This window comes from Tribolium madens, unplaced genomic scaffold (assembly GCF_015345945.1).
Source record: "Tribolium madens isolate multiple individuals breed KSU strain unplaced genomic scaffold, Tmad_KSU_1.1 Scaffold_19;HRSCAF=116;Tcas5.2_LG9, whole genome shotgun sequence".
In the NCBI taxonomy this organism is placed as follows: Eukaryota; Metazoa; Arthropoda; class Insecta; order Coleoptera; family Tenebrionidae; genus Tribolium; species Tribolium madens.
The window spans coordinates 11,995,699-12,021,934 of NW_025400983.1; the positions used below are offsets into that span (position 1 = coordinate 11,995,699).

Sequence of the window (26,236 nt, forward strand, 5' to 3'; positions counted from 1 at the left end):
TTTAAATATTTAAAATATTTATTCGAAATTTAACAAGCTTATAAAAAAAAAACATATGTGGACAAACGTTATATCTAAGTAGATTCATGGAAAGTATTACAAAATATAGGTACCTAATACCTATAGCTTCTTGCGAATCTTAATCACAAAATTTGAACTTTAATAGTTGTTCTGGAAGTAAATTAAGTAATATCCTAATACCTATGATGTTATACGCATAGATCTAAATCACATTTCGTTCGGCTAATAATAAAATCCTATCTAATATAGCAGCAGAATAATTTGATGTAAATATTCGATAAGTAAACTTTGTTTCACAATTCTGTAACATTCTAAAATCAGTCGGTATCACCTTACGGAACATTTTAATGTCCTCCGTCCATCTATAAATATTGTCGAATTTACAAAAGTGTACTTAGAGCAACTAAATCATACTGACGATTCTCATAAATGTGTACAATCACTAATTTTACTATCGACGATTTCGTTGTTTTTGATACCGTTTTCGATAACATGTGGCGGCTCATACGGTTCTCCCTTCAAAATAAACTGAATTTCTTCCAGCGTCTTTCCTTTCGTTTCCGGAATGACAAAGGCACAGAAAGCCGCCGTGAGCAAGCAAGAAGCGGCAAAAATAAAGAATGGAACTTGAATTCCATAAGCCTCACTCAAAACGTGATACATTTCTATACTAATCAAGCCGAAAAGGAGGTACATTAAATCGGAAAGTGTCATTCCCATCGCTTTGACTTTAGCGGGGAATAACTCAGCTGTCATGACTATAGGCACCATTCCTAGTCCGAATTTAAAAACTGCAGCATAGACCATGACAGAGGCAATCGGGATCCAGCTGACTGCAGCAACGTCAACTCCGGAATTCTGGAGTTGGAAGAAGATGGCAATGACGAGGAGCGAAAGTCCGGTTAAAAGACTCGAGGTGGTAAGGAGAATTTTCCGCCCGTATTTATCGATGATGAAGGATGCCGAAGATGCTGATATTAACATGGCAGCTGCGAATATGATAGCGGCCACTTTCGAGCTCATATAGACCGAACCTGCAGCTTCTAGAATCTTGTGCAAGTTCATTAAAATCACACTAATACTACTGAGGTGTTGAGCGGCGTTTAGGACGCTCATGATGAGTAAGGCCTTTCTGTTACTTTTGATTAAGATGAGATCTTGGGGTCTTCCGCGTTCGCTTCGTTGTCTTTCAACCGCTTTGGAAATTTCTTGGAGTTCTTTGTCGACGTCCATGGTGCCCCGAAGCCGTCTGAGGGACTTTTGCGCTGCTTCATATTTACCTTTTCCTAGTAGGTAGTAGGGAGATTCGGGCATGAAGGGGTAAGTGAGGAGTTCGAAAATTAAAAGACCCATTCCCACAACTGAGGAGGCGTAGACCGGAACGAAGGGTCCCACGGAATAAATTACTAATATTCCTAACAGCATCATCAAGTAGATAATTCCGGCGAGGAATCCTCTGATTTTCTGATCAGCGATCTCGGCTATGTACATGGGGGCGGCGACGAAGTTCACATCGCCGGCGAGACCCGTTAAAAACCGGGCGAGGAGTAGATACTCGACGGAGTTTCCCACTGCGATGATGATCCAGGCGATTAGGTTGGTGATACAAGCGCCGATGATTGTTTTCTGGCGGCCTATCCTATCGACACAGTAGATGGTGATGGGGAGACCGGCCATTCCCCCGATCATGTAGATGTTTTCCAGCCATACGGCGTCGGTCTCGGTGATTTTCACAGGACTGTCGGGCAATTGTAAGACGGGGATTAGAGGAGCCGACCAACCGTATTGCATGCCATCGGATATTGCACTCACGGTACCTGGAAAAAAAAAGAAATTTTATAGCGAAAGGAAAGAGCTAATGGAAAGACAATTAACTCAATAGAGGGAGTAAACAGAATGATCGTTGGAAGGAAAACGAGCGGAAACATTTTTAACGAAAGGGATTGAAAGGTTAATCGGGGAGTTTTATTGTTTTTGGGGAATTAGGCGAAGTAACACTTTTAAGATTCAATATTGTGGGGAATATGTGAAGAGGAAAATTTCGATTCAATTTTATAACTCTAGTGGTGAGAGTCCTGGAATTGAATCTCTGGGCGGATGATTCAGACTTGACCTGGGGGAATCGAGAAAAAATAAGGATACTCTAGGTAGGCAACTTGAAGCTATTTCATTTAAGGATAAAAATGTAAGTCTTACTACATTTTCCTTATTACAATATTTATTAATTGTTCTAATGAATGGATCAAAGAACTCATTCACTGCACTACTCGACTTGAGTATTGAAAGGATAAAATAAGGAATTTTTCTTTTTCAACAACCAAGGTTATCAAGTGCCGTTCATAATTATTCAAATAATTACAAGAAAACTTCATTACATAAATATAAAAACGTAATGTTTATAACAGTAAACTGAAATTATTCTACCTAGGGATCATTTTTCTATATTTTTACACACTTTCACAAGTATAATTTTCCAGTTTTACAATTGGTTCCAAGGCCTCATAAACTATGAATTGAAACTGTCTTTTAAAAATTTGGGTAACTCCCCATTACACAATAAATCTTTGTGCAGTTTTTTTTGTCTTACAAAGTTTAAACTTTCAATAAGTTTGAAAAGTTGAGGTAAGTTTCTTGGTTTCTTTCAGCGAGTTCTAAGAAAAGTTACATGAAGTTGAAAGCAAGTTGCGTATTATTGTTTTGCAAATAATTGTTTAAACTGTGCTCTTGAGATACTTTTGCATATTTACACCTCGAATTGCATCTTATAAGATAACTACCTGTGGAGCGGCCTATGTTTATGCATAGAACAAAAAAAATAACAAAAAAAACATATGTGTCAAATGATGCACAAGGAAAAAAAAATTGATCTCTTCCGGATTTTTTACAAAAATCTCTTATATTCAAATTATGAATTTTATTCCAGTTAAAGATTCCACTCTGTATGTAAAAAACAACTGAAATATTTTCGCAAATAATAGTTTTAATTATAATAGTTTTAATTATTAAGACAATTGTGTCGTTGATAATTGTGTGGAAACAGGTAAACTGACAATGGGGATGTTGAACGAGAACGGGGAAACTTTTGTCAGAGAAATTTACTCTGTTTTAATTAAAATTTATTCCTTTTGCAGGAAGACGAAAAAGGAGTTATTTGCATGGAATCTCTTCAAAAACGCCACGTTATGATATTATGAACTTTGAAAAAGGTTTATGAGGTAAATATTTTCCTCTGATAATAATATTTCGCCAGTCCTTTCACATTCTCATAATTGTGCATCAGGTTTTATAACGGATGTTTATTTAAATTTGGCATCATGGTTAGCGGTGATATGAGTGTGTTGTGAACAAACCACAATTTTTAATACGCCTAGCAAAGTGTCAAATTTATTAATAACTTTCAATACGATAATTTGTTCATAATCAGATTTTCATAGATAGCTATGACGCCAAATTTAAAAAAACACCTGTTAGTTGCGGTTAATTTTATTGTTTTTATAAATATTCCATTTTTTAATTGCGACATTTTTATCAGAAAAGTTATTCTCAAGTAATAGATAATTCTTCTTTCACGATAGCTTCAACAGCAAAATAAATTGAGTGATAAATTTATTGTTACAAGCCCTAATTTAATCAAATTCCATTTTTGATTCCAAGTGTTCTCCATGAACTTTAACTTCTTGTGCCTTTTGTTAATTTAGGACAAGTGAGGTCGTTGTCATCTCGCAACAGCTAAATTTATTGATATTTTATTGTTAAAACATTGGGTTAGCAGAACTAAAATTTAATTAAATTAGCATCTTGTCACTACTTCCTAAAGGCTATTTTGAGAAATATTGTATTTCATAAATGTATAAATAACATAATAATATTATGTATAATAAATGTATATTTAATTAATTTGAATAGTAATTTACCACACACATTTTCCATTTAACAAATGTTGTCAATAGAGGTGTGAATGATAATTAAATAATTAAAAACCTATTTTTATGTGTGTTGGGTCAACAATCTAATTTCGTTGCATGTGATTCTTGTTACTAAGCTAACCATTTATCCAATTTTAGGTTTAGTAAAAGCTTAGATTTAGGTTCCGATTAGGTAGGTTTAAATAAAATAAATTTCTGTTAAGCGACACAAAATGTTATTTCCTGATCCACTCAAACAAGTTTTTCATCGTTATCGCTTTTCCACGCTAAATTCACATAAAAAGGGTCGAGTTTTTCGAGTAATAACATTTTATAAAATCACCAATGAAGTGACTCGAATTTTATTTAATCTTGGTAAGGTCAGTGTCAGTGCCAATCACTGACCTACATTGTCACGGTTATTCCGACTTCTTGAGGTTGCAGCAAACGTAACAAGATAAATATTAGCTCCGAGCAAATGAAACCATTTCCATTTCCAGTTTTCTAATCGCAGTGAAAATGTTCCGGATTTTCCTAATCTCTTGGCAGTCGTTAGCATACTCAAACATGCAAGAATTCAAGTAAATCTGACGTCATTAAACTTCCCGTGTCCCAGCGAAACATGCAAATTGGTAAAAATCTTTTACCCTCAACAATAATCGAACAGCGACAAAGTGCTCATATACGAGTCCGAATTGGCAAAAGAGCGAAATAAATTACGCACTGAGTGGCTCTTCCATTGTGTATGCTTTTCACAACCGGTGGTAGATTTTATTATATTTTTGCCGAACGCCAGTTACACTAACACTACAAGTGCACTTGTAATTTCCAAGTTTTCGAGATTACAGTTTTATTAAAATAAATTCTTTTTTTACGCGATTTTAATCTATCAAGACGGGTTTACATTGATTTCCAGGCGAAATGATCTGGCAGGGCATGAAAACGATTTGCAAAGATACGACCGGTAGAATTCGCCGGAGTTAGAAGTTAATAACAGACTAGCGAAGTGTAAAATGACGGAGGTAGTTGCAAAAGCAGTTCACCCAAGAAACATTAAAATAATAAAGACGTAAAGTGGCAAAGTTGTATTGAAATCGGATTTAATGCTAGATTGTTACGGCCCAGAGACGGCAAATTTCATAACTGCAATATTATAAATTGGAAAAATTCTAAACAAAAAAATACAGTATAATTTTTGGATTATAGCGAACCTCAAGAAATCACAAAACAACTGTTTTAAAATTTATTTCGGCTTAGTTTTTCCGAACTGCAACTTGCAATTAAATCAATTTAATTTTACATGGACGTCTTTTATGTTTATTATAACGAGTTCGTTGTCTGCCATTGCAATTTATTATTTTTCGTAAAAATGTACGTTGTATGATGAAAAATTTGTTTCGTTATAAGTGGTGGATAGTTATAGCCGTAGCCGAGTTTGGTGTTGTCACATATTTGTTCAATCAAAAATTTATTATTTATACTCAACGTAACTTGTATTTTTTGAGATGAATAAATCTGCTTGTTTCATTTACATATTTCATGGTCAATTTGCTACTTCCCAAAACTCAAAGTATTTTTTTGTAAATGTTTTAAATTAGAAAAACCAATATTTGTCTATAGTCTATAAGCGCTTTACGTAAGTCACATTTTAAACATTCATTGATGATAACAACATTAAATATAATTTATAAAAGTAAAATAGAAAGGGATTTGAAGTATTTTAGCATAATATGACAAATGACCTAGTTATATTAATTAGATTGTACATACGAAAAAGATTATTTTTTCTTTAATTCTTCATTGTACTTTCTTGGTTTAAGATTTTTCTACGTTAATACTCTTCTAACTATTAAACAACAATCATTATCTTTAAATGAATGTAACTCTTAATTGGTATGAAAACAGAAAATTATCAGAAAATAAATTGGCGATGACAATTTTTAAATAGGTAGGTTTTCTTATATGCAAGAATTGTAAAATTTCGATAATACTTTTATAAACTTTTTCATTGCTACTCTACAATAGTATATCATGTTATTAGGAATAAAACTAGTAAAAGTGATGAGGCGAAGCTCAACGTTTATATAACAAGCGTCACGAGTAAGTATCGAAAGTTTTTATTCATTTAACAGGTGCAGTTAGTGGTGCAAAACATCGAATGTAGATGGTTTAGAATGTACCTCTCCAGAAATTGTAAGAGAACATTGGTAAAGTAAAAAAACAGAGTTTTTACTCCAGGCCTGAAAGGTAAAATTTTAGTCATGAAAAAGTCACTTTTGAGATGTTTGCGGATAAAAATATTTTTCTACTTTGCGTTCATACTAAGGTCCATTACGAAACTGTTTTGGGTTTCGTAATGAACAAAAACAGTGCTATAAAAATTATACTAAAAAGAGGGAAATTTAGTCTTATAATGTTGGCGACCTAACCGTTTTTCCATCGAACGGTCAGTGTCAATCGGTATAACGCAAATGAAATTATTCAAATACGAAATTTTTGCTGTGTTTGGTTTAATTAACCATCGCAAAAAATATTCCGAATGAACATGATTATAGTGGTGCTTACGCATACCTTTAGATCATAGGACAAAGTAAAATAAAAGGTACTTACTGTTACTTTTGAGATTTTTGTATTTAGGTAGGTTTTGCCGTCAACTTACTGAACAATATTGGCGTGTGATCACACAGGGAGTAAACTGTTCATCATATTTGCCGTCAAGGTCGGTATTTCTAACGCCGTACATTGCAAAACGTCTTCGACACCTTCGAAATTCATTTTTACGAATAAAATAATGACGTTTCAAATTAATTTATTTCATAGCCACCTAGCCACCACGCAATATCGCCAACTGACGCAAAATTCCCTACATTCCAAAAATTTTATTTTTTTGTTTAAAAAAGTGCAAAGTAGAAAAAATACTGTATGATATCTCGTTTATAAGGCATTTTGTCGCACTTACTGCTTTAAACACGTGCGAGCGACAAAATGCTTCTTATAAAACTTGTATCATAATATACTATTACAACTTTAAACCATAAAATATCTAATAGCACAGTTTTTATTATTTTTTTTTCCTTGATTTTCAAATTCTCGTAGTGGTTAAGTCTAGATTTATATATAGACTCTGTATAAGAATTCTGAATTGGCAGCATTTTGCAAACCACTGAATATTAAAAATAATAAATAAAAATCAGGAAAAAATTTCAGAGATTTTTAGATTTAAGTTTTTCAATAAATATGCTTTTTACCTTATCGTCTGTTTGTTAACAAATGTTTTTGAATAATTAAATTATATGTTTAGTAAATCTTCTGCGTTTGCATTTATATTATTTAAATTAAAAGTTCTGTCTAGTCGGCCCAAATGAAAAAAATGACATTGAACTAACTCTTCGCTTTGCTATTCTTTAAACTGGTCTGTATTTAATATGCTCATAACTCGTAGCAGTTTGGTCCAGACAAAATTATGTAACAATTTTAATTTATTCTGTTACTATATTCAAAATGTAAAAAATTATGTTTTGGCAGCAAATTAAAATTACACAAGTTATTTTTTGTTTCGAATCAAATCAAAGAGTAAATGTGGAATATTGAAGATAAATCCATAATTCATTCAGAAAATTATTTCACAATAAATGGTGACACTTTTGGCAAAAGTGCAAAATATTGGCAGAGTTCATTTCGTGGATTATCATCGCCGCAAGACAAACAATAAAATCAACATCCACCTTGAACCAGTGGCCCCGTCGTGTGAACTAAAACCTGATAGATATATCGGAGCATTTTATCAAAAATCTGCCAGAAACAGGGGAAATTAATGTAATAATAGAAGCGATAAATTTGAGCACTTACCGGTTACAACAGCAATTAGTTGAGGGAGGGTTCCCTTGAACATATGAGCCACACTTGTTTCTCGCATGATAGTCGCAGCAGCACCACGGATCCAGACTGATCAGGCAGCTGTTGTCACTTAAACTACAATCATGAATATCTGTTTACAGATCGAATAATTAGACGAAATTGTTGTGTATGTGAGCACACTTCGCCACTAAACTTGAGGAATGTTCCAACTGCACTAATATCGATTTTGTTAGACTTGGGTGCTAGTGGTGGTGCCAGTCTGATGAGGTCTACCTGCGTTCAAGTTCATACATTATTTTTAAACCCCTTGTATTTCGCGAACGCTGTTGCCACGTCGCACGAAATTCGGGGAAAACTCGAGCACGTGCTGGGAGGAATTCGAAAAACACACACGAGCGTTCACTGCTCACTACTCACCCAAGGTTTCGATCGTTTTGCTATGGACTAAACTCAAATCTAATTGGTTTACAGATTTGTTATATTTAGACAATTGATTGATTTCCAGTTCGCAGTTTAGTGGAAAGTGGATGCGATCACATACTAATTAAGCACTAACTCGATGGAAGTGGACATATTTACACCTACAGAACTAAGTGTTTTATGGAAGTTTTGCTAATACAAATGACGAACTGAATAAAAAACGGAAAATGATTAATTGGGCTGTCTACATCACAATCTCGGCATTTAACCCTCAGAGTAAAGCAAATTAGAGAACATATCAAGACGCATTTCCTCAATATGAGGGATCAAATGAAAGCGAAAATGGTTCGGAGTTATGATACTACCTAGTATTTTGCCTAATTGCCACTTTGCCATTATCCCTATTAAGTGGTCTCATTTATAAGACTGTCAACCCTTGATAATTAAATTGGCGAAAAAATGGGACGGCATTGACGCGGAATCAAAATTAAATTGACACAATTGAAGAACATTGTTACTCACAATAAAAACAATTAAAAGGTGTAAGCAAAGTAATTGAGAGATTGCGTTTGAATGACAATGCGAGATAAACTTGTTCACCCACTCACTATTTATTTCTCACTGATTTAAAGAAGTAGAAAAACTTAACGTTATTCACCTGTCTATAAATGCTCGGGGGATTAGAATGGAATATTATGTTTTATTTGACAATTTCGTAGTTTGTTTACTTAATCTTAATCAAGTGTAATTTCCATTGTGTCTGCTTTTTTGGCTAAATTCATAAGCTAAATCCTTAAATATCTAGGGATTTACAACAGTAAACTGGCTAAGGCTTTAATGTTATTTGAACAACTAATCTGGATTCAGTACAAAGAAAATTTTCGGATAACTTTTTTGTCTCCTGAAACATTTTTCTATTCCGTGGCTAACTAAAAATTATTAATGACATTGACCTCTCATAAAACTGCCATTTAAAACAGTTTACGTACAAACAAACAAGATTCATTAATGATACTCGTTTCAAGTTCAAGACAGATTTTTTTCCAACATGTTCCTGATGTGAATACTTTAAATCTCGGGAGAACTTCTGATTTCATCATTCTATTATTTTTTGTCTTCAAAGATCCCGTTCTTAAACGATTTAAGAATGAAATCCTATTATTCCTCCGACATGTTAAGAATACCAAATTGAATTTATTTATAGTTGCGTTACTTTGAAGACATTTCTTGACACAGGGGATTTTCATTATATTTTCCCCGTTGTAAATATCCAGAAACGAGTGTGGGAAATGCCGGAATATATTAATTTGTTGTTATTGAGCTGATTATTTCGTGTAGTAAATATTGATCAGCCTTCAAAGAAATAACGGTACAACTTTCTTGAAAAAAGTGCGTGATTAGTTTAATTTAGACACACTGAGAAGTTGAAAACAAGGAAAAACTGTTGCAATGTTATTGATTTTAACTGGAAAATATGAGTAACATTTAATTTTACAAGTAAAATTTTTAATATCACAAACCTGTTCCTTGTTTGTTTAATTTCGGTAAAAATGCGTTAATTATACCTACAACATGTAACATAAATAAACATGTATGTACATTAATTTAAACACTAGTATAATTGGTACTTATTTCTGATACATCCTGTATATTATTAAGTTGCCATAATAAAAGTCATGATTTATTTTATTTTCAAATAGTTCTTATAATTAAATTTATAAAAAGAAATAACATTCAGTCATAAAATATGCATAAGTACATAAATGACATTTAATCATTTCTTTTAATCTGAATGAAACTGTTATCAAGAATACGTTTTTTGTACTTTTTTAACGTCATAAATAGCTAAAAAAATCAGCAAACTTTTTTAATGCCTTCAGCAATACATAACTTACAGGGGGAAAGTCTGAACAATTACACAGATTACATGTTTTAGTTCAGCCTTTTCTTCCACTCCCTGGTTTGATTATAATTTCTAGGTAAATATTCATAAAAGTTTACTTTCTTAATACTTATTACTTGTAAAAGATATCTAGATTGTAGAATATTTTCAAAAGATTAAGAATTATAGCTAATGGTTTTATTAGAAATTTGAAATTTAAATTTTTTATGTTCAAGGTAAAAGTTTAATGAATTCATTAAACTTTAGGTTTGACTTACCCTTTGTAATTTCTTGCTTTTTATTTTCACATACTTATTTAACCATCAAACTATGTTTTAATTAAGCTGACAATATCTGCGGCATGATCATCAGGTAGATAGTCAAAATTTTAAATATTTTAGGTGTTTTCATCACTTGCAAAGAATGTAATTTAAAATTCAAATCTATCTACTATTATATTCATGAATTTCCTCCATATTCTTATTATTCAGTTTATATACTTACCTAGTGTATTTTTTTAATTGTCGGATGATTTATCAATATTAATTGGAAATTTTTATTTTTATTGATTAATTTCATTCTATTAATTTTATAATTACTCATTTGTGTCTTTTTATGTTGTGAAAATTATAATACATTCTAGAACCTTGTAAATATATAAAGATAAATTATATTAGACGTTTTCTTAATAGTTGGGGCAGGTGCCGCATTCTAAAAATAGTTAATCCATTACAAATCTGGTCTTAGTGGAGTGTTTGTATATTTTATTGTCATGTACTAAAGGACATGTCTATTTAGGGATAATAAACACGTGTTCGCAATGGAAATTTTATACTGAACCAATTAACTTTATTCATCACTCATAAAGTGACTTTACAAATTTCTTGTTAGAAAAAATGCGGTGTCAATCTTCGATTGAGAGAGTGTCAGAGTCTGTAAATATTTTCTTAGATCTAACATGAAGCGGCTTAGGATTAAATTATCACCTCATCCAATTATGCATGTGTGGCATTGATTATTAAAATGTCAAATTCGCTCGATATCGAGATTAACGCAGGAGTGTTTAATTAATTAGAATTATTCTCGCTGTGAAGGGAGGAAGGTTCCTATATACCAAACACAATTTGCAACTTCTTATTTGTTCGTGCTTAGTTAGTGCAAGTTAAATTGGCATGAAAAGATCGAACCGTCGAATAGTTGGTGTTTGACAAGACAAAGTTCGAGGCAAATTTCCAATTCGATTAAAAAAATCCAACCCTTCCAATTAAAGTAAATTAACTAGCGATCAGTCAGCTGGCGAAGTTTCGACGCCTCGACTGGAATTCATAAACAGCTAATTGACGCAACGCCACAATAGAATTTGGAAAAAATGCTATTTGTGACAAAAGTTTGTCACTATCGATTTTCGATTACCCCACGGGGGCAACTCGCGCTTATTGTGAAGTCAACGCTTTTGTTCCCCGCCGAGGTAGATTGCGAAAAATGATGAAATTCATTCGAGAGCTTCCATCTATAAACATTCTTCAGCTTTATCATACATTATATTTAAAATGCGATACTTTACAATTTCGAAAAATTTATTGGGGCTCAGTTTAAACGCGCGATGGGAAATTTAGGTCGACTCTACTCTAAAAAGGGAACTTATTGATTCTACAATATTAACATAATATTATTCCACTTTTGCACTAGAGTGTTTTATAGAATTATAATAAGATAAGCGGAAGCGACATGTGGGACACTATGACCTTTGGAGAAATTTCGTTTCTCGTCACAAAGTGCAATAATTACGTCACAATGGGGTCGTTGCACATATTTTTTTATTGACCCATGTTATATTTTGGTGTTTGTTTATTTTAATATCTGAGTTCTGTGTATACAATAATAATTATGATGCCAAAGATGAGTACATTTTGTGATTAAACATCCGCCATATTATTCCACTTGCCACTGTCAGTTGTCGTCAGTGTTTTTGGGATTGTTACGTAGTAAAGCGGGAATTTATCTCGAGTTTAAATTCTACCCCAAACTTAATAATCGAAATTTTGGTATTTCAAACTCTTCCAAGTTAATTTTATTGATGGATCGCATCTTTGTAAAGTTAAACTCTAACATATGAAAGTAAAAAAACACAAAAACTCCGATGGATGCAATGACCCTATTTCCATGCGATTAGGTTTTCTATTGTAGGTATGTTTAATTTAACCTCGCTTATCATTACCATCACCCCATTCTACATTTGTGGTGCACTCGATTAAAAATCTGTCTGATTTTACAAAAACAATACATTTCAAAAGACAAAGTTGACAATTTTGAGAAAGCACAATTTAGTCTTAGAAGAAAATAAATTATTCTCCACGTGTTTTATTATTTACCCACTAACGTTTTATGTATGTACATTCGTGATTTTAGCCGATGTATGAATTTAATTTGTTGACTCAACAAACAGATATAATATTCTTGAACAACGAGGGATATTTATATCCCTAGTAATCAATAAAGTTAAATATTTTATAGATCTTTTTGACAGCTTACTTGCTACTAATTACTAATTACTTTAAATAAATTTTACTTAATTGTTTTCATAAAATTTGCTGCACACTGTGACACCGTTTCAATTTTTAAAAATTCAAAATAATATTTTTTATTCACAAGCACGATAGTAATGTACAGGGGTGTTTCACATAATTTTACGAGACCTGCGCCTGTAAGATGCAATCAATAATACATATTCCGATACAAACTCGATTACAAATTTTGAAAAATTGGATAGTCTTCTCTAGTTTGTTCATCCTTTAAAAAATTACAACGTTTTTAGTTAGTTAGTGATTAAAATAGTTACACTAGAATCATATTCATGCCGTCTCTTGATAGAACAAATAATAATTGTTGCTGAAAAACTGCAGTTTATGACTATTATAATGAAACAGAGATTAGTTTGACAACTACTGTTATGGCTTTCCAAAAATTAAATAATTAGATGCGTATTTTTTGTATCTAGTGTTTCGTGACTTTTGTATATTTGGTTCCGTACATTAGGCGCAAGCCTTGTAAAGTTGTGTGAAACACCCTGTATTAATTCATGACCTTTTGAAGGTCGGGAGATATGCTATTACATTCCTTAGTCGAGAAGTAATTTTTATAGAATTACCAGGGTTATGACATGAGTTCGTAAAATGTCAAAAACACAATGTATTAATTCATGACCTTTTGAAGGTCGGGAGATATGCTATTACATTCCTTAGTCGAGAAGTAATTTTTATAGAATTACCAGGGTTATGACATGAGTTCGTAAAATGTCAAAAACACAATAGGAACTTCGTTAATGCTTCAACTTTGTAAGTAAAACAGTTATTTTATTATTTAAAGGAAGTGTGATTGTAAATACAATATCATACAAACCTTAGTAGGATTCACCCTTGAGCTTTGTCTAACGTTGAAACTGGGCCTTTCGGTCATACCTATAATCTGAGCCCACTTGAGTTGTAATATATAATGACTAGCTTTAAATGCTAAACTTGTCACGAGTAGGTTCTAGTAGGTAAACTAAACTAAAAGAACAAATGTTAATAAACAACTCACTCTGTGCAACAATGACAAATATGCTCGTTTTTCATTTTGTCAATAAGAAATTAGTAAGAGCCAAATTAATTAAAAACTTTAAAGCCAATATTGGTTTAGAATGTGAAATTATTGTCAACAAGTCCGTAGTAATCTGAACAACATTTAATTTAACGCTTCTTTAAATTCGATTATGAAACTGGACCTTAGTGGTAAAAGCTGGATAGCGATATACCTAAAAGACACTTAGAATAAAATTTTATCCTATAAAGGTTTTGAACTGTTTTGGTGAAAATCGATAAACGACATTAAATATTTACACTGAATAAATTTATTTCACAAATATATATTTAAGATATTTGCAATCTGTGTCAACAAAGAATTGTAAACATTATTCTAATTTTCTAAACTGTTTTTTAGATTTTCCGTACTACTTTTGATTATAAGTTTTTGATCAAATTTATTTAGAATAATTAATTTTTTCAATGAACTACTCATAAAAAGTATAAATAAACTTGTGTTAGACTAAAAAATAAAATCTTTTCATTATCTTAATACACCTAATTCAGATTGTTTCAAATGATTTATAGTGATTGCTAAAAGAAGTGATGTAAAGACAACTTAAAAAATAAAATATAACATTTCATATGTCACAATTAAATTGCATTTGAACTGGCTCCAGAGTAATATTTTAATAATTTAAATAAATTCCTTATTTGTGCTCTAATCTTAGATATGAGCTTTAACTAAATTTGAAGAAAAATTAGGCTTTTTGGCCCGCTTACAAGGCCTAAAGCATTCACCTAATCAGCTTATTCAGCAAACTTCGTGCATTTCATTTCCACTTTAGTGTACCTAATCCCACACCCTAATACATCATCCCCTCAATTTGCGGCGCCAAAATATTTCAAGTGGTTTTGTATTTAGTTACTAAGGTGGTGAAGTCATTATTCGGGCAACTTACATTCCCTTGCTAAAAAATCAATCCCCTTTTATTTACATTACAACAAACTATTTTTCCATGGGCCAATTCCCGTCATCTGCTGGGCTTTATATTTATTTATGTTTGATCGATAAAACGACATATTTTATGGAAAAACGGTTTGGTCAAGTGTTGTTTTAATTGCATATTGGTCGTGAATATTGAACAGCGATCTCATGGATTAGTCCTGTTTTAAATACAAACCTACCCCATTAGTCATTCAACCAACGTGATTTAATCACTAAAAGTGGACATTGTAAATTGTACATACGCTAGGGTATAGTGTCCGCCAAAATAGAACTCACTTTAATCATGTAATGTTTGGTGGTATTTGTTTTGTCCTGATAATGTTTAGGTGTAAATAAATTATCCCTGCGTGATTAGGGGATTAACCCGAATAGTAATTAATTTGAGCAAAACTTTATTGTTCAATGTCACAGGCATAAGTTTGTTGAAAGTTGATAAGGAATTAAGCAATCCGATAACTTTAGAAAAAATAAATCTGTTCTTTATAATTTTACCCGATGAAATCCTAATCGAGTGTTTTAACGTCGATTGGTCGGAGTTTAATATATCTCAGCTTTGTTAAAAGGGTAGTTTTCGGCTGTCTAACTTCCGAGCCTTGTGGTAACCGCATTCAATTTCTCTTTCCCCGTTCTCGACCTACCAAAAATTAATTCATTTGACGTGAACACTAACATTTCTCAATATAGAAATATTATCACTCATAAGGGGTCAATTTTTTACGAGTGTCAAGGCCCCAATTTCAAACTGACGTTTATCCACAAAAATAAACCTTTCTTTCGGTGGCTGTGACGTCATTCTATTGTATTGAATTCCTGTTGAGGATTAAGTGTCTGAATATTAACCAGGGAAAAAATAGAAATGCGATTTGACGTAAAAAAGGAACAGGTGGGAATTTCATTTTCGGAGCAGATCGTTGTCCAGCTTGATACCCTGGAGGGATAATGCACTATATACGCAGCTTCTATAGGACCGGGAGCGACTAAATTTCCCAGGATCTTCTGACGTCACATCGTTCCCTCGGGAAGCTCAAAGAACAGCGTGTAACTTGTTCCGAGGATAATACGTCGCGAAAAAGTGATTATTCAACTCTCATTGATGAGAAACAACTGTTAAATATTTATCCGCTTGCTTCAAGGCAAGACTAGTTTGGACACAAGGCACAATTAAAAGAATAAAAAATGTGTAAAAATTAAAATGCTACTATGTTGTTCTGCCCGTAGGCTCGAATCGATTCGTGAATTACATTATTCAGCACTTTGCCGGTCCTAAGGTCATCATTTTGATTAGTGCGGGGCTTGTAATTAGTGCAAGAAACTGCCAGAAAAAATTAATACGAAGAGAGAAAATCGAAGCCAAGCTTTGGAATTAGTTTTGTTAGGAAGGCTTTTCGTGCATCGACTATGCGGCAGGAATTTTTAGCGAGTTGGCTAATTGCAGACACTTACCAATAGGAACGTGCGATAAGTTTTCTGTTGCAGACGCATTGCGGTTGTGGAAGAACGGGCAACTGCTCTCGATGCAAAGAAAATCTGAATTACTTCTTTCGCGAGCTGAGCTCCTGATACAAAACTGACACGGAATTTTGAAACCGAAAGTTGTAAACCGGTAACAGAGGCTCTTTAATCGCCAAAGATTTTGACATATTATTTTATTAGACTAGGAGTGGAGTTTCTGGAGGAAAAGCAGACGGTTTGAGGGAATTTTTGCAAGAGAAATTGGATAAATTATACAGTGGAAATAATTTTTTTGGTCACACATTTTATTATGTTTAATTTAATTCAACCGGCAAACTGGTAAATGTGGTAGTATTAAATCATTACATCTAATTACAATTAACGATTTAATGGTGTAACAAAGGGTTATCAATTTTTTACAATAATTTGCTATAATTTAAATTTTATTTATATTGTGTATATGGTACCATCTAGTGACTGGTAGCAGAGTTATGAAATAGATAAAAGCGGGAAAGTTTGCAGAAAATATTTTGTTTTTGTGTTATAAAAGACAGTTTTTAGAGATTTGGTTGCTTATGCTTTCAGGAAATTTAATTTTTTTTATGAAATAGGAAACTGTGGCAAGATACATGATTACCAACACTGCAAAATCTATTACCAAGCAGTTTACTTTATCGCTACATCTACAGCTATCTCTTTAAAAAATAGCAGCTATAGCTGCTACTACACTAGTATAGTTGGTACCAACAATATTTGAGACTCATTATAGAATTAGACGATTACCCCCTACGGTGGTTCATGGGGCTTGCGGTAGAGATGCCATAAACAAATTTGCATTTCAAAGGACAGGCACGTTTCAAAGGTTTGTAGGAAGATATGGTCGGTAACAGAAATTTGTTTTTGGGCTTTCATAAAAAAAAATTAAATTAATTTTAATATTCAGCTATCTTTTGAGATTGTTTCTTTACAAATCTGCATTATCACTTATTATATTAAATTAATACATAAATTCCCTAATGTTTGCCTGTAATAAATTAAAAGCCTACTACGAAAATTCCTGAATACGGCTCTTTTGTAAATCTTCAGGGTAGTACCACCAGCAGTGAAAAATTATTACGGCCGACCGCAAGGCTCAATAAAGCTTTGCATATGTCAATCTCAAATATTCCTGGTGACGACTATACCACTAGTAGTTTTTGTATCATAAGCTACGGTAAAGCTAAACATAAACTACCTCAAAAACCAAAGGTTCTAACGATTTCTAATGCTTGCCTTTTTCTTTTGCAAATGAAAATTTTCGTAATACGCCCTGTGTTAAAATCTTTTTAACTAAATACTTAACAGTAAATGTTTTACTTTGCGTGGGAGAAAATACAATAATACTGATACACAGATGAATAAGAAAATTGTGACTATTATACAAACGCTTCCAAATGTTGCCGGTGCGGTTTTGAAAGAAACATTGAATTGTTATTTAAAAAAAAAAACGATGATTATAGTATACTAAGTTTTAAGAAGGGTAAAATATCCTTAACGTTCGTAATGCATATAACGTTTTTTGCACGAAAGGTACCGGGTGGGGCATCCGTTACGCCCAAAAAGAAAATCCCCACTTTTAATTAAATAAAATTGTTGAATTTTTTCACACTTACCTGAACATTGGTAAGGTACAATCTGCTTCAGAAGTAATGACACAAAACTTGACTCTCGAGTAGGCACGTTCGACCGTTTCAGATGGGATGGAGCCGATGGTCGGCAGTTATCGGTTTTCCGGCATTGGGATGGGTCGATGGGGAATTGAGGAAAATTGATAAATCGTTTGCTGAAATTATTAAGAATTTTGACTATGAGTAATCACTTATCGCATTTGACTTATTTTGAAAGGAATAAAATAATATTTGAAACGTTTCTTTAAAATTAAAAATTAATGTGATTCATGGTTTTGATGTCCACAGTCACCATTTCACATAATAATTAATTTATTATTTTATTTACTAATAAATTTATTAACTAATGTAGAAGTTAAGGGTTGTTTACTATTTATCAACAGTAAAGGATTTCATGTGATTTTGGTGACATTTTTCACAGAAATCGAGTTCAGCCATGTCCGCAGTGTTTTATCCGTGTTTTAATTCAGAAATAGCGTAATCCGAATTACATTGTTATTTACTTTGTATTATTGTCAAATGTGATATTAATTACAAATTAAATTTGGGGCGGTTATTATCGTATCGTATCAGATATCGTAAATTTCGAACTTAACCTTTGACCACTGAATGGCAAATTTTGAATGAATGGAAACGGATGGCTTGCGGGCACATTGTCAACCTTTTCTAAGAAAAATTTGACCAAATTCATATGAAATCCTTTACCTGTGACCGTTTGCTATCTGCTAAAACTTCCCAATAATAGAAAGAAACAAAACAGTGAACAAGGCCACCTCAACTTATTAATCTGTTCATTTTAATTTGTAACTGATGACATTTGTTCTTAAACATAACGTAAATGGCAACTTAATTCGAATTAGTTTAAAAGACTGAATTAAATTTTAATTCGCTTTCAGTAAATCAGCCCTAATGTTATATTTATATAAAAATTGGCGCTATTGGACAAATGTATACCCCCTTAGGGTGCTTAGGATTAACACTGGTGATTGGTGGTGATACACAAACCCTCTGACTCATCTCAAACTTTTTCTCTGAAAACGTTGACAACGGGTTCAGCTGTGTCCACTTTGCATTGTCAAACGTGAAATTAATCGTGAATTAAAATTTAATTTAAATTAGATGCGCTTTTAATCGACATTAATGCTACTGCTACTTCACGAAATGGTCACAAGTGTAATTTGAATTATTATTCGAAAGTTTTATCAGACAGCAAACGGTCACAGGTAAAGGATTTCATATGAATTTGGTAAAATTTTTCATAGAAAACGTTGACAATGTGCCCGCAGGCCATCCGTTTCCATTCATAAAAATTTGCCATTCTGTGGTCAGAAGTATGAATTGGTTCAGTTCGAAATTTACAATGTCTTATACGATACGATAATGACCGCCCCAAATCACAGTTACCAGACCGAGTTGTAAGATACGAGTATCTGTCTTAATCCTTTGTCGCCTAATGGAAGGAAAAAAATTATTTTGTAAATTACTACACTTTTTCAAAAAACTGAATGATAAAGTAGTATAAAGCTGAAGATTCCCATTTTTTGATTTTAATCGATAGCTTTTGAAATAAGTAAAAACTTGTTAATTCTTTACATAAAGGCGGATTTAGGTAAAGAATTGATTTCAATATATTCCAGGCAAAAATTTGTCGTTGAGGGTGTTATCTGCGTAAGACATTTTATGTTTATTATCGGGATTCTAATACACAGGGCAAAAAGGTTTCAGGCCAATAACACCTTTAAGGACAAATTTTTGCCTGGGATAAAGCCAACTCAGCGGCATAATTAGAGCCACCCTATAAATTTAAACCGCACTCCTTGACTTGGAATATTAGGAATTGATGTAAAAATTTTATTTGATTGAAAATGAAGCCACAACTCGAATTCTGTGAAAAATTTTACCAAAATCACATGATATCCTTTACTGTTGATAAATAGTAAGCAATCCTTAACTTCTACATTAATTAATAAATTTATTGGTAAATAAAACAATAAATTAATTATTTTGTGAAATGGTGACTTTGGACATCAAAACCATGATTCAGATCAATTTTTAATTTCAAAGAAACGTTTCAAATATTATTTTACGAGTATTCCTTTCAAAACAAGTCAAATGCGATAAGTGATTACTCATAGTCAAAATTCTTAATAATTTCAGCAAACGATTTATCAATTTTCGTCAACTCTCCATCGACCCATCCCCATGCCGGAAAACCGACTGCCGACCATCGGCTCCATCCCATCTGAAACGGTCGAACGTGCCTACTCGAGAGCCGAGTTTTGTGTCATTACTTCTGAAGCAGTTTGTACATTCCCTAATGTTTTGGTAATTTTTCATTTACAAACAAAACCAAAATAAAAAGTAATTTTCTCCCAAAAAATTTAATTCTAATTTTTATACTGACCTACGCTGATTCACTTCCTACAATTGTTTACAAAATCAGAAAAAAAAACAATTAGATTTTGAATTAAACGCAATTCTCCATCTTAACTTTGAAAATCATTTTTATTTATGACCTGCTACTTGTGCCATCGTAAATTTAGGTGACAATGGGGAACTTCAATTGGGCTAAGATTCCAAGGTTTACAACAAAAAGACCCTTTAAAGCGGTCGGCTACCAGTAAATGATTCTTTTGTTGGCAAATTGTACCATTTTGTCATAAATCACGGGTCTGGTTTGTTTTTAAATAAAAAAGCGATTATTTGGCTAACCAAGTCAAAATTTGAAATTGTGATATCAAAGTTTGATGCACTGACAGGTACAGATTCCGGTAGAAACATTGTTACCTTGATCTGAATAAATTATTTGAATAAAAATGTCATTGGCGTCATTTCATTTTTACCTAAAGTGTCGCCATGGTGTTTCACGAATTGTTATAAATTGAATGAATTATTGTTAACTATAGTTGAGGTTCATGTTGCCTAGACGAAAGTTTGTTGTGAAAAAATACACCTTTGAAAAAACAGATTAGAACATTTCATGAGTTTTCTCAAGAAAAATGTGTGATTCAAACTCCGACGGTGTAGACAGTGAAATCGAACAAGCTTGTTTAGCACTAATTTCTGAAATATTAAGATTTCGATATGAAAATGCCCAGAAAATCTTTAAAATCTAATGTGAGGAAAAGAGTTGTGACATTAGTGAAAAAATTGCTGAAAAAAAACTACTGAAGATGTCGGTGGATTTACATTGAATTCAGGCAACAGTTTCAGTTAGTGCTACCACCAAAGAGGCCAGCGAAAATATAATTAGTAATTGTAGTGATTGTACGTTTAATTTAAATATGAAATAATTTCTTGGAATTATAATGTTTATAATAACGTTTATGCTATCAATAAATGTTTTGTGGATTTTATCTGATTAATGTTTGAAATTACTTATCGTTCTGTTTATCATAGAAACCCGTAAATACAACATACCGGTCTCGAAACAAACGCGGTAACTAACTAAAAGCGTTCTATCGTCTAAAAAATATGTTAATTTACGACTTGGGAAAATAAATAAAAATCGGGTTTTGGTGTTTCAAATCTTTTTTATCAATATAAATATAAATAATTAATTGGTTTTTACCTTTTTCGTATTTTTTTTTGTACAAATCTTTTTCCACACCTTCTTAAGTATGAAACATGTGATGAAAATTAGAGAGCCCAATACCAGTGTTAAGACAACAATAACATCTACTAGCAAATATTTGTACCATGGCAAATCGAGGGCTGCAACTCGTAAATGTGGTGCCCCTCTGTGTCTTATAACATATTCAACCCAAAAAACGGCAGTATCCATTGGATGGACTTGACGGTCGTGAAAAATTTTTGACCTGATTTTAGCGTTTTCACTATATCTAGAAAAGTTTTGTTTAGTTTTGTTTATCAAAATTTTCGACTTACTTGGGATTGTCTAGCATTTCATTTATAGCTTCAAGCAAATTTTTTTCTGTAAGATTGCTAAAAGTGATATAGCGTCCAAAACCACTTTTATAAGCAAAATTAGCATTGTTTCTTTGATCACCATAAATAGGTATAGCCAACATGGGCTTCCCGTGATAGGCTGTTTCAACCGAACTAACGAAACCACCATGGGTGATAAAAAGTTTCAAATTTGGATGGGCTTAAATTAATAATTATATTGAGAAAATCAAAATGAGATAAGTACCAAGAACGTCCATTTGGGGCACCCATTTGGATATTTTGACATTTGGTGGCTTCCCTGGAAGTTCGTCGTCTTCCCATTTCCATAGAACTTTCATTTTAAGTTTCGCAAAGGTTTTCAAGAAAACTTCGCGTTTTTCAATTGGCCATAAAATGCTTTGAAGATTTGAGCCCATACTGAAATAAACCACTCCTTCTTTGGAAATATCCAAAAATTCTTGTAAGTCTTCTGGTAGTTTCTTGGGTGGTTTCATGTGAAATCCTCCAATTTCAATCATGTTGGGGACTAGAGGGACAGGTTGGTTGAGACTTGGATGGGAATTTAAAAGTACCAAAGAGGTGTTATACAGAATGTCTTTTAATTCGCCTCCTCTCGGAATAAATTGTTTGACATATTCATTATGTTGGGGATACACCAACCAATTATAAAGCAGAAAATTGAAACCGTAAATTAGAGTGTTTACCATTCTTTCGGAAAAGGTCATCGGATGGTAATAATTGAGTAAAATATCGGGAATGTATGATGGTGGTGAGGGATTGCCAACCAGAGGATTTATCCAAAAGTTGGGTCCTACAGGATTGAGTACGATAAGTGGGGCGTCGAAATGTGTCGCAAATGCTTTAAAAGCATCACTCAGAAAATTATCTGTAATAACTACATCGAATTTTTCATCTGAGTGCAACAATTTTTGAACTTTGGTGTGGTTTAGCGACATTTTAATAAATTTAGATGCCATGGTTGCCACCACGTATGTACCAACAAAAGGATTCAAGCCTTCTCTTTTGAACATATTCCATTGTTTTCCTTTATGTTCTAAAATTGTGAAAAGAATAAAAGGAATCAGAGTATTTAAAACTAACTCACTTTCATCTCCTACGAATAGTCCGTCGAGGACTATATCTCGATAAGTTCCATTTTTTGGAACATCTTTTTCACTAAATGGAGATATTACTGTTACATCGTGTCCTCTTTCTGCTAATTCTCTAAATAAAGAAGAGCCCAAACGATAGTGACTATGACCAGGCAAAGGGTAGATGCCCAAAATATGTGCACTGTTTATTGCGCATATTAAAGTACAAAATAATAAAATCAAACTTGAAAATTGTTTAATCATTGATACGGTTTTTACACTGCAACTGATTATAACACAGCTACTTCTACCTATTTATTTATAAGGCTTATCTGTCGCGTCCTTGATTTTATATGAGATAGGAATAAACCACATTATTCAAAAAATATTGCTATAAATAAAAAATCAAATTATTTTTATTTAGAAAACTACTAACATGAATACCTATAAATATGAGTTAAACATGATTTTCATCTAAATACATACAAAGTGTTTCAGATAACTTTACAAAGCCTGCGCCTGAACGCCTGTAAAATGCAATTAAGAATACATACCTAATCCAGTACAAACCCTACTAAAAATATTGAAAAATTGTCTTCTGTAATTTTTACACTTCTCAAATAATTGGCATTATTTAATGTCAACATTTTTTATAATTGTTGGTTATGACCATGTTCCTGAGTCTTATTATAATAGAAGATAATAATAAATCAAAATCTTTCTCAGGCTTTTTTCTTTTATTTGGAACGACCGGTTTCGGCTTTAGGCCAACTTCTGGTTCCAAGAGTATTAACAGGATTTGTCAGTTGTAAAAGGATTATTAGGAAACATAACAAACACTTTAAAATGAAAAATTAATACAATTAGACAAAAGAAAAAAAATCTCTTTCAAGTGTTTGTTATGTTTTTTAATAATCCTTTTAAAACTGACAAATCTTGTTAATAGTATTGGAATGATATACAAAAACAATTTATCCAGTCACACCAAACTTTTATTTCAAACACGACGCGTTTCAACCACAAAGTGGTGATCCTTTTTTTTATTTACATTTTGCCGTTCCATAAATTAATTAATTTAATTTTTAGATTAAAAATAGTGTTTTAACTTGTTTTTACTTTTTGATATTTTTTGCGAAAGCAACATCTTACTAGTACTTTTATGGTTTGACAAAATATGTATAAAACAATAATAGATAAAATTGTTATAAATGCAATCACGTCCAAGAGGAAATATCTGTACCAAGGCAAGTCTAGAGCTCCAACTCTTAAATGTGGGGCTCCTCCATTTCGAATTACGTATTCAATCCAATAAACAGCTGTCTCCATTGGTGTTACAGGCCGATCGTGAAAAATCTGTGATCTAGTTTTGGCATTTTGTCGGTACCTAAAATCAATGTTTTTAATTTGAATTTTCTTTCTTATACAATTTTACGATGGATTTGTCAAAAGTTCGTTTATATTTTCTGTAAGTGCTTCTTCTGTCAGGTCTTGAAAACTGATTGCACGTCCAAATCCCTTATTTACAATTTGTTTTGCGTTCAAATTTTGATCACCACCAATTGGAATTGCTAGAACTGGCATACCATGATAAATTGTCTCAATTGTACTCAAAAGGCCCGCATGAGTTATGAATAATTTTACATTTGGGTGAGCTAAAAAAATTTTTTAGATATTTTTTTTTATTTATCTTATATTACCTAAAATATCTTGTTGTGGTACCCATTTTTTTATATGGACGTTTGGAGGTTTTCCGGGAAGATCATCTTCTTCCCATTTCCACAACACTTCCTCTTTGAGTTTTGCAAATGTGGTGAGAAGCATTTGACGCACTTCCACCGGCATTAAGCTGCTTTTTATGTTAGAGCCTAAACTAAAATAGATGACACCGTTTTTGGCATTATCTAAAAATGTTTTCAACTCATTGGGTAATTTTTTCGGTTTTGCCACGTGAAATCCTCCAATATCAATCATTTTTGGGACATAGGGAACCGGTTGATTTGTGCTTGTATGAGAGTTTAGCAGTACTATTGAAGCGTTGTACAGGACATCATGTAGATCAGGTCCGTTAGGAAAATATTTCTTGATAAGTTTGTGATGTGCAGGGTAAATATAAAAATAATTAAGTCCTTCATGGAATACATAAAACATAGTGTTGAGCACTCTTTGCAAAAACGTCATATTGTTGGTATATCCAAGCAAAAGATTGGGGACATAAGAGAGCGGTGTGGGGTTCCCAACAAAGCTGTTACTCCAACTGTTGGCACCCATTGTGCTCAATGATACAAGATGTGCTCCAAAATGTGTGGCAAAGGCTTTATGAGCTGGATTTAGAAACTCTTCCACAACAACAACATCAAATTTTTCGCCAGAATGGATCAATTTTTCGACGTTTGTGTGATTGAGTGCACTTTCAGTCATTTTTATCATCATATTGCCCATCATAGATACTATTTTTAAAATACCCATTTTGTTTTTAGAAAAAGGGTTTATTTCTTTTATTTTTTCTAAAATATTCTTTTAGTGCATTTTCAACCTATAATCTGTACTTACCATCGTGTTCTTCAACCAGTCCTGTCAAAACTATGTCTCTATATGAGCCATTTTTTGGGGGATTTTTTTCACCAAAAGGACTGATTACTGTTACATCGTGTCCTTTCTCGGCAAGGGCTCTCATTAAAGAACTGCCTAAAATATAGTGACTTCGTGCCGTTGCGTGGAATACTCCCAGAATTTTTGCACTATGAACATTATTTCTAAATACTAAAATAATAGCAAATATTAAAATTGTCTTCATGATTTTCTACAGCTTCGATCAAGAGTAAAATATTTACTACATACATTATATCACTACGTTTATTTTTATATCTTGTATCTTATCAGAATTAGTTAATGTGAAAACGAGTCAATTTAATGATTTGCACAAACTGGAGTGTTTTCTGAAAACCCTGCAGTTATAAATAGAAAAAAGTTTTAGTGCAAAATTTTCACATTATTAATTTTTTTGGAACTGTATAATAATCAGTGGTAACAAAAATAAGATCTGTCAGTTTTATTACATTATAATTTATTTTCTGTATTTGTACAGTAGAGTCTCGCTTATCCGGACTTGCTGGGACCAGACCCAGTTCGGATCAGCAAAAGTCCGGATTAAACGGAATAAGCTTTAAAATGTTTGTAAAACAAGTTTTAGACGAATAAGACTATTAACATTGATTCTTTCAATAACAGCAACCTGCTACGAGTAAACAAAACGACAATCAACTTTGCATTTACATTTTGGGAAGTACCTACAATACAATTAATTAATTGAACATTTTGTCAATATTAGTTCAAAGTACAACTAAGATATGGCGCCAGAACCGAAAATATAATGACAGGAAAATTGTGTGTTACTTGATTTTCTATACAGGGTGCGCCAGAACTCGCGCCCCAGAGAAGATGGAAAAAATGTTAAAAAAATTC

At 32.6% G+C, this 26,236-nt stretch overlaps 3 protein-coding genes across 5 annotated transcripts; all 3 read right to left on the minus strand.

Annotated features, from left to right (window-relative positions):
• Window positions 1-16,212, minus strand: LOC123012330 (facilitated trehalose transporter Tret1-like). Of its 3 annotated transcripts, none has more exons than XM_044410176.1 (3): window positions 16,099-16,212; window positions 7,776-7,898; window positions 1-1,838 (listed from the first exon to the last, which is right to left on the minus strand). In XM_044410176.1, the coding sequence occupies exons 2-3, from the start codon at window positions 7,840-7,842 to the stop codon at window positions 445-447; spliced, it is 1,461 nt and encodes a 486-aa protein (XP_044266111.1). In that variant the 5' UTR covers window positions 7,843-7,898; window positions 16,099-16,212; the 3' UTR covers window positions 1-444. The 3 variants fall into 3 exon arrangements, with proteins under 3 accessions (XP_044266111.1, XP_044266128.1, XP_044266119.1); XM_044410193.1 differs by lacking the exon at window positions 16,099-16,212 and adding an exon at window positions 13,486-13,606; XM_044410184.1 differs by lacking the exon at window positions 16,099-16,212 and adding an exon at window positions 8,727-9,378.
• A 5,081-nt stretch (window positions 16,213-21,293) lies between these two features.
• Window positions 21,294-23,050, minus strand: LOC123008214 (UDP-glycosyltransferase UGT5-like). Its single transcript, XM_044403914.1, has 4 exons — window positions 22,789-23,050; window positions 21,928-22,737; window positions 21,663-21,882; window positions 21,294-21,616 (listed from the first exon to the last, which is right to left on the minus strand). The coding sequence occupies exons 1-4, from the start codon at window positions 23,036-23,038 to the stop codon at window positions 21,331-21,333; spliced, it is 1,566 nt and encodes a 521-aa protein (XP_044259849.1). The 5' UTR covers window positions 23,039-23,050; the 3' UTR covers window positions 21,294-21,330.
• Window positions 23,051-23,172: 122 nt separating this feature from the next.
• On the minus strand, window positions 23,173-25,593 carry LOC123008222 (UDP-glycosyltransferase UGT5-like). The gene is made up of 4 exons (XM_044403926.1): window positions 25,325-25,593; window positions 24,472-25,278; window positions 24,207-24,426; window positions 23,173-24,158 (listed from the first exon to the last, which is right to left on the minus strand). Exons 1-4 carry the CDS (start codon window positions 25,566-25,568, stop codon window positions 23,876-23,878), a joined length of 1,554 nt encoding a protein of 517 aa, XP_044259861.1. The 5' UTR covers window positions 25,569-25,593; the 3' UTR covers window positions 23,173-23,875.
• Window positions 25,594-26,236: the final 643 nt, after the last annotated feature.